General features: G+C 32.3%; 1 protein-coding gene across 2 annotated transcripts; it reads left to right on the plus strand.

The window, feature by feature from the left end:
- LOC133674049 (protein Brevis radix-like 4) lies at nucleotides 1-7,137 on the plus strand. Of its 2 annotated transcripts, none has more exons than XM_062095007.1 (7): nucleotides 1-196; nucleotides 277-426; nucleotides 619-773; nucleotides 868-1,274; nucleotides 3,028-3,163; nucleotides 3,444-3,844; nucleotides 6,790-7,137. In XM_062095007.1, the coding sequence occupies exons 3-7, from the start codon at nucleotides 639-641 to the stop codon at nucleotides 6,866-6,868; spliced, it is 1,158 nt and encodes a 385-aa protein (XP_061950991.1). In that variant the 5' UTR covers nucleotides 1-196; nucleotides 277-426; nucleotides 619-638; the 3' UTR covers nucleotides 6,869-7,137. The 2 variants fall into 2 exon arrangements, with proteins under 2 accessions (XP_061950991.1, XP_061950992.1); XM_062095008.1 differs by having other exon boundaries at nucleotides 303-426.
- Nucleotides 7,138-9,834: the final 2,697 nt, after the last annotated feature.

Below are 9,834 nucleotides of genomic sequence, written 5' to 3' on the forward strand. Positions count from 1 at the left end.
AAAAATAAAAATCAACAAACAAGCATTACCCGAAATGAACACTTTCCATTATAGCATTTTTAGTGTCGCTTCCAAAAAATAGCATCTAGAAAATGGCCTCTCTCCCTCTCTCTCTCACGCTCTCCTTCAGCTCTTTTTACTGGAGATTCCCCCTGCCATGGTTTTAAGAATGCTGTCCTCCTCGTACACGATCAAGGTGATTTCAATTCTTTATTTGCCAAAGATTTCACGCCATTTTTAATCTCATTCTATTTAATAGTTTATTGTTGTTGACAGAGAATCTCTGATCTTGTTATTTAAAGCTCGCAACTAAACGAAACGCTGCATGAGCACTGGACTCCAGGGCCTTCTCGTTGTTCGCGCTTGCTTCCACAAACCTCCTACTGAAGCAAACTAATTCTCCGATTTCCCTGTTAATTTCTGACTGTACGGGCATGAGCATTTGTTTTCTCTCCCTCTTGAGTTTCTCTTTTTCTTTCTGATTTATATTGACAGCCTTTTCTTCTTCTTCTTCTTTTCCCCAAATAATTCCACTTCTTTAGGTCCAAAACGCCGAAGCTAATTGATTTCCGAATTTTCAACAATGCCTTTAAACTGTTGCATCTGTTTGTGACACAGGCTCCGCCTCCAGCATAAAAATGCTGACCTGTATAGCTCGTTCTAAACAACCTGGTGATGACTCGCTGAGTCAACCCCATGCCGGCTCAGCCACCACCACCAATCATCCCTCCGCTGCCAAACAACACCAAGCCATCAAATCCCTCACTTCTCAGGTATCTCCTGTCATCCACACACGAGAACGAAAAATAAAATAGGAATTCCGAAACCCAACACTAACTATAATTATGCTTTATTTAATTTCTATAGTTAAAGGATATGGCATTAAAGGCATCAGGTGCATACCGCCACTGCAACCCATGCACGGTGCCAACAACAACAACAACAACTCAGAGTCGACTCAGGAACAACTGGACTGCATCAGACGCAGAGTCGGAGAGACTCAGGTGGCCGCTGCAGAGGACGGGAAGCTCGAGCTCGATAACACCGCGTACGTGGGGAAAAGAGATGGAGGCGAGGCTGAAAGGTATATCGAGCTCCAGCGGTGAAGGGACCCCGAATTCGGTAAATAGCAGCGGGCGTCGGGTCGACCCGCCGATAGCTTTCGTGGAAGAAAAGGAGCCTAAAGAATGGGTGGCCCAAGTGGAGCCCGGTGTACTCATCACCCTAGTTTCGCTTCCAAGGGGAGGGAATGATCTCAAGCGGATACGCTTCAGGTGCGTATATCTCGCTTGTTTTTTATTGGACGGTGGTGATTCTCTTCAATGTGATGTTTTGATCCTAGGGTGAGAGTCGTGTCTGTTTGGGTATCGTGATAGAGATGACTGCTAGTGGATTAGACACGTAATTAATTGGTGAGAAGCTCGTAGGATACTTCCCCTTTTTGTGTTTTTATTTTTATGGGTGGAAGAAGCTGGGTGCTGTTTGGATGGCATTGGTTTCAAGAGCCTAGAAGAAGTTGATACAGAGTGCTGAATGTTAAACTTTTACTTTACATGGAAGAATATTGAACAAATCAACCAGAAAGGCAATCAGTATTAAACGAAAGGAAACAAAAGTCAAAATGATTTTGTCTTAATTATTTAAGCAACACGAGTTCAGGCAAAAAAGGAGCCTCCATCCAAACTCTACCTTAAAAACCTCTACTTAAGTGCAGGACCTACAACCCAACAGTAAAATTCACGCCCGTGAGAAGCAATCCAGCAAAAGCCCAGGAGAGGAACACCTCTGCTTAGTGGTGGTGGGGGCTGATTTGATTGTGTCTGAACCTTTTTCACTGAGCATTGTCGGAAGAAGGCTCTTCCCTTTTCTTTTATGATTGATTTGATTTATTTAAATTTTTTTACCCGAGAAAGTTAAATATATAAACTTAAATTTTTGTGGAAATTACATATATTTACGGGGTTGGAGATGTTAATTTTTTTATTCTTTAACTATTGGAACTAGATAAAACACTTAAAATACATATATTAATGACAACATAAGTTTAATAGAGATTCTTGAAATTTTTATTTGTTTTCTCATGATTTCTTAGTTATTAAACAAAAAAATTGGAATTATAAAATGCATCGTTACTTCATCATATCAAAACTTCAAAAGAAACTTCATGTTTATTGTTTGCCAAAAACATCGATTATATCATATTACATAAGAGATAAAAAATTAATAAGTAATTAAGTATATAAAGTTTGAAAAAGATAATTGAAGGCAAAGATTAAGAGAATACAAGGTGACTATGAGTGTAAAGTCTAGAAAGAAAAAGAAAAGATGAGAGAAGGAAATAAATTATTTATATCAAGTATTGAGTTATTTATATTGGGTTATAAGAATTGGATTAGGTTGAATGAATTTTAAAAATCTCAATTTGCTCTTGATCGACTCATGATATTTATTTGGATTTTTTAATTTATTATTATCTACAATATCTATATTATTTTATTTTAACGGATCAAGTCGGGTTATATAATTAAAATATTATAAATGAGTTGGTTTTTTTTTTTTTAACATCTCTAGATTTTACAATCTTTTTAGTGCTCTTAAAATAAGTGTGGTGAATTCTTTTGCGTCAAAAAGGACGTGGTGTCCAATTTTGTGTCCTAGATAATAATACCACCAAATTGATATATAAGATCATGGTTGATGGTAGTTTCCATGCTTGAAGCAGTAGGCATGTGAACGAGTTCTAGCTCGCATGCATGATGTATTCTTTATTGATCATTCTATTTGTAGAGTGTTAGAGGACTCTATTGAAGCCTTAGGAAAATTTGATCCTGGCACATAATACCTATCACATTTTGTTACAGTATCATTTTCCCTCATGTCCAATGGAAGTTTTCACATTAAATTTTGATTTGGGCTTCACCAAATGCATGGCATGTGCCAAATCCTTTGATGCCAACACTCAGTATTTACATGATTGTTTTTTAAAATAAATATTCTGAATTTAGCATGATTTATTTGATTATATAGTCGAGACATGTTTAACAAGTGGCAAGCTCAAAGATGGTGGGCAGAGAACTACGACAGGATCATGGAGCTTTACAATGTTCAGAGGTTTAACTGCCAAGCTTTTCCACTTCCGCCACCCCCAAGATCCGAGGATGAGGTGAGTTCCTTCGTTATCTGACAGCTAAAGGCATGCATGGTCGTTTAGAGCACAGTGTTTTCAGATGGCCAGTTGGAACATTATCATTTAGGTTCCCAAATCAAAAATTTGTATGAAATGGATGCAGCATCATGCAATTCCACGAAATAAACATACAGCAGGACGACACCACTTTTTGCATTGAATGACCTCTTTTCACAATATATTACCATGTATGTCGGGAAGTGAGGTATGAGCTCCAACGATTTCTAACCATGCCATTTTCTAAACCCTGTTGCAGAGCTCAAAGATGGAATCTGCAGAAGACATCCCTGTAACACCACCACTGAATAGAGAGCGGTTACCTCGTAATTTGTATCGTCCAACAGGGATGGGAATGGGCTACTCATCCTCTGATTCACTTGACCATCACCCAATTCAGGCTCGTCATTACTGTGACTCTACTGGTCTCACCTCCACCCCAAAACTCTCCAGCATCAGTGGAGCTAAGACGGAAACATCTTCAATGGATGCATCTATAAGAAGTAGCTCATCGAGGGAGGCTGATTGCTCAGGTGAGCTCTCCATCAGCAATGCCAGTGATATGGAAACTGAATGGGTTGAACAGGATGAACAAGGTGTTTACATCACTATAAGAGTCTTGCCAGGTGGTAAAAGAGAGATCAGACGAGTCAGATTCAGGTAAGATTCTGTGCCTATTCCTTGGATGAGTTTATAGTTGCTCAGAAAGCCTAACACCTGAAAAGATTAACCAGTGTCCATTTTGGAAAAGGAGCAGACTATGCGAGCAAGTATAGTCGGCTGTCAGCATTTCCATGACATTATTCACAGCCCAGTGGCTTTAGCTTACACAAGAATTCAATAATAATAATAATAAAAAAGAACAAAAAGAAGAAGAAGCAAAACACTGACAGTTAGGTAAATAGTGGTTTCCACACCCTTTTTGTTAATCTGCCAAATACGATTCATTTTGTTGCCATAACTGATTAATGAACTAGAGGTTAATTACATAGGTAATCTTGCAAATTTCTAACCAGAATTTATTTATGTTACGCAAGTTTATAGAGGGGTAATGGTTATTTTATTAAAGTGTTTTTTACTAAAAAATATATATATATATAAAAAATATATTTTTTATTTTAAAAAAATTATTTTTAATATAAAAACATTAAAATGATTCAAAAAATAAACAAAAAAAAATAAAATTTTAACTAATCTCTATTCCAATCTGGCTTGAATCACAATCTCAAACATATACTTCGTCGTACATGGATATGTTCTTTAAGCTTCTCATGCTTCCCTAGTTTCAACATATTTTGACAGGTGAGGAGGTACTTTTTTGAATAATTTTGTACTAGCAATATACCCACACACTATTATAAGATGATTTTTTAAACCTGTTTTTATTTGATTATACAGTAATCAATTCGAATACATATTTTAAAGAATTTAAATAATTTAAATTATAAAAAATATTTTTAATCAAAATTTGATTTTATTATCAATGCATTTCTTCTTTGTTTTACCAAAAGCATATATGTTTTATATATAGCATGATTTTTCCAATAAAAATCTAGCATAACTAGAATAAACATGTGCAGAAATTCAAATGATTTAAATTAATAAGAAAAAAAATATTTCTTTAGCCAAAAACCTCCTTTCTTGTTCATGTTTTCTACATAACAAAATCATATCTTTTTTTATTAGAATAATAATTTTTTAAATAAAAACTTAGCATCTTATAAAAACCAAATTTCAATTAAAAAAATCATGGCTTGATAATTGTGTTTCAATAGTATAAAAAATTATTCTTTAAAATCACGTATAATTGGATGTTTTTCTAAATTTATTTGTAATAATCTTATTTTAAAAAAATTATTCTAAAAATATAACAATTAAATAAAAAAAGTGAAAGGCTAGGTTCATGCTCCTAGCCTTTGAAAAAGAAACCAAAGTGATGTTTTTTTTTTTAAAAAAAAACAAGACAAACTATTTATTATTATAATTACTTAGAAAGATAACATATTGTCTATCTAGTTTATTTTTCTATCACTGAATTTGCCACCGATAATTAGAAATTAGGATTCAAGATATGAGATCCAAAAAAACAAATTTCAACCATTTTTTTACTTAAAACAATTATACTTCTATAGACCTCAAAAACTCTATTTCCAACAACAAAACATATTTGACTAGATTTTATAAACCCTTATCTATTTTATTTGACATATATAGGGAGAAATCACTACCATTAGCTACTTTATTAAAAGCAAAATTCATTGACATCAAAATTGAAATTATTGGTAGTCAGAATTTAGTCACCCGAAAACTTTTTCTCCTCCTAACTTTTGTGGTTACTCTCTTCTTTAAACCTTTAAGGACTAAAACATAAAAAAAATAAAATACCAAAACATAATAACCTAAAAAAACATGAATGAAATATGAAAAGACTTAAACTTTAGGGATCAAATGGAAGTTTTGTATGCTTTTTGTGGAAAAGGACTTTGTTTCTTCCTTTGTGTCTATTTAATTTGGTCTTTCATGTCTCAAATTTTTTTTTTAATAAAAAGCTAAAACTTTTTCCTAAAATTGGTCATTAACATTTAAGAATGCATCAGGTGAGTGATAGAAAATCGATAAAAAAAAATTCAATAAATAAAAGCATGAAAACATAACTTTAAAGGATTAAATTTAAAAGAAATCAGTTTAGTGGTTAAATTGTAAATTATGCAAACTACAGGATCCAAAGTGTAAAAAGATGGTGAAAATGCCCGTGGTAAAGTGTGAGTGTGTAATCAAATAAAAATTTTACATGTTTTTTATGGAAAAAAAGCTCTGTTTCTTTCTTTGTGTTAATTTTAATTCTTCATCTCTTAATTTGTTTTTTTAACAAAAAGCCAAAAAATTATTTGGTTAAATTAGTCTATCGGAACATTTAACAATGCATGATCAACTACGAATGAAAATATAATTTTAAAGGATGAAATTGAATAAAAATAAAGTTTAGTTGTTGAATTGGAAACCATGTGAACTACAAGGACCAAAGTCTAAAAAAGGAGCAAAATACCAATAGTAAAATGTGAGTGTGTATTGTGCGATAGGAACTATCAACTACACCAGAGGTGGTTGATAAATTTATCCTTGCATAGATGGTGGCCATTGTGACCACATTTCTGCCTAGACTTCAAAAATTAAAATGATCTGATTTGGGCATCAGTCAGGGCTACAGTTCCATAAAATGATATGAATATCCGCTGATAAATTTTCTCGTTTGCTGGCATCATTTCTCCCTTCAACAACAAGGCTAGCTGTTTTAGAGACTAAGCAAACGTTGCATTTCCCACTAGGAAAAGTCCTTGGAGTATATTTGAGTTGACTCTATGCAACTGGTTTGGGCAGGCTATGATTGAGTTCTAACTTATTTCCAATCATGACTGTAATTGATAACGATTAGAAAAACTGGCTGCAGTCAATCATGATGCTTCCACCAATTGTTTTCGTTGCAGACAACAGCGTACATTTTGCATTTGAATCATTCGTCCAAGAACTTGAGCTTCTACCACTTCTTTTTATCCCTTTTAACTTATCGTATTTACTGAGTATTCTTGTTGTGTGCATATATGCAGCCGAGAAAGATTCGGGGAGACGCATGCCAAAGTGTGGTGGGAAGAGAACCGAGCCAGGATACATAAACAATACATGTGATTGAGCAAACACAGTGGCTACTTGTTCTTTAGAATGGTGGGGCTCTCTCTCTCTCTCCCTCTCTCTCTCTCGCTCTGCCTGCCATACCAGTAGAATCCCTTCCATTAGATTTCCGAACAGGTGCTGCAGCTACCTCTTGATTTTGGGTGCCACGTACTCTGTCCTTCTCTCCAAATTGTGAAGTTTACTAGCCTCCTAACAACATTAGCATGTTGTAGGGGAGGGGATCCTGGACTTAAATTAATATTTTTAACACTTTCTTTTGATTATGGGTTTGGATGAAGAGCAATGGTTGCTTATTTGAAAGTAATGTGGGTGGTTGACACATTAGTGTCCGTTTCGAGCTCTAGTTTAAGTTGCTTTTCATGAAATTTAATTTTTTTTTTAAATTAATTTTTTTCGTGTTTTTGAATAGTTTTAATGTATAATATCAAAAATATATTTTTTATAAAATAAAAAAAATATTATTTTGATACATTTCTGAACTAAAATCACTTTGAGATTTGAGAAACAACTACTACCATACTCTCAAACATTTTCTAATTATCAATTAAAAAATATGTTTTCTCCTTATAGCTCTCAGCTTTTTGTCTTCAGATATTTATAGCAAAGGACTAGTTACACTAAAAAAAAGATATTGTCACCTTTAAAATATCATAACTGAAGTAGGATGCATTGTTAGTTTTGTTCTAAATTACTAAAAGTCTATTGTGTTATGTTATTGATGATCTATTTATTTAACGAATGTAGGTTTACTGTGATGAGGTAAACTCTAATCAAAAGTCCAACACCTATTTGTTTTAAAAGTTTGGTTGATTTTTGTCACTCCTGATTATTTAGTGAGTTAACAACTTTAAAGTTGTCATTTCAAATCACAACTCAAGTTATGTCTATAAATGTATCAATGGTCTATATTGGATCCATGGAACCTAACTCAAATCCTAGTAAAAATTCATGGAATGTTCCTCAAAGAAGTTCACCTATCTTATGATATCTTAGATATTTCTAACTCTAGTGTTATGAAATATTGGATTGAAAATACCCAAAATTAGGAGTATTTTAGGAAATTTAATTTTACCTTTAACCAAACACTTCATCATTATTTTGTTTCGAAGAAATTATGGTGAAAAGCTATTCATGTTAATTTTCAATTATTAGCTCGTTATGTGTCCATATACCCAAATATTAAAAAGTGAATAGCAAAACATTTTCTTTAATGTTCGAAAATAAAAGTTGGATTTTTTAGAGTTTTGGGCACGTAGGGTCAATGGATCTTTTAATTTGGGCTAAGTTCTAATATGATTTATAACTTATTATATAGACCAGAAACATATGTAAAATAATTTTTATATTTTTTTTTTTGTTTTTATGAAAATGGTAAGATATACAAAAATATTTTTGCCTTTTTCTTTTTTGTGAAGAACAAAAAAAAGTTGTCTTTTTAGTATGTAAGGATATGTAAAAATGATTTTTTTTAAAATAGCTTGGCCATACTAGATTTAAAAGAAATTTGATGAAAGCCGTTGCTATTGCATATTTGAATAAAAGAGAAATTACAATTTAAAATATCAACTAAGCATTAAACACATAATGTAACACCACATAAATTTTTAATGTTGTGAAGATACATGGAGCCTTTAACTCAGGAAAACATAGTGATTTTCTTTTTATATAAATATATTCCATTTAACATGATGTTAGTCCTTCAAGATTAACTAGTACTCAACTATAATTTCTACTGAAATTCTAGTAGATTCTCTTCTATATTCAGAACATCCCAATATATCAACATTTGCATCATCACATTACAATTAAATTTAATCCTTTATTTCAATCATCCTGTATCATTTCATCAAACAATATCATGATAACCCCACAGTCATCTCAATAACAATTAATCATAATTAATTCTCTTAACAAACAAATAAATATCAATTTAGAATGCATAGAAAGATCATACATAACAATTTAAATACATGCTTATCTTACAACTAAATGCATAAGTTAAGATTAACATATACAATAGAATTTAAGATATTTAAAATACATGTTATAAGTTTAAGTTCAATTATACAAAAACTATAAAAAAAATTCTTGAGCCATAGTAATTACATAATCATTACTTAGATCGAAAAAAGATAATACAATACTATTATACTATTTTAGGCGATTATAAGAAGCACCTGAAATCAAACAATTAACATTGTATTGCATTCAATCGTCAACACAATAATAAAAGACATCCAATGTTTTATCAAAAGATTTTTCAATCTCTTTCTATGAGCCATACCATCTGATTCTTACATTTAATTGTTAAACAACTTGATCATTATCCTTGAGATCGAGTCAATCTTGATCGTCTTTCATGAATGTCCATAATTCTAACCATTATCATTAATACCAATTATTCTTCAAGACCCATTTAACTTTATTCTTTCTTGATCTTTACACTATCAACATTCCATATGCAATAACACATTTAAAGAATTTGCAGTTACAATGTTTATGAAACCTTTAATGCAATATAAGACGCAGAGCGTTAACTTAAAGCCTATACACATGTAGTTGCTACAACTTGCTAACCTCTTACAACCTCCCTTGCACTAACAAGGTCCAACCATTCTTACTTAGATCTCACTTCAAGAACTTTATTTTGGTTGTCATTCAATCTATATTTTCTACAATAGTTTGAAACTACAATATTTTTATGTTGTTTAAAACTGTACTAAACTAAACCTCTTTGTTGCCGTTAAATAGTCTTTAATCGTTATGCATTTATGATATTAGTACAACCCTAGTTTCCATTTCTTTTCTAATCCTTAGTTCTAGAGTTATATTCTCTATAACCAACTCAATAGCCCTTACATAGTCATTATCCTTTTTGTTGTTAAACAACTTCTAACACAACCTATCCAATTTACCAAATCAGTAATAGATTATAGTAATCTTTCATTGACCAACTACCT

The sequence above is a fragment of the Populus nigra genome, chromosome 15 (assembly GCF_951802175.1).
Source record: "Populus nigra chromosome 15, ddPopNigr1.1, whole genome shotgun sequence".
Classification (NCBI taxonomy): domain Eukaryota; kingdom Viridiplantae; phylum Streptophyta; class Magnoliopsida; order Malpighiales; family Salicaceae; genus Populus; species Populus nigra.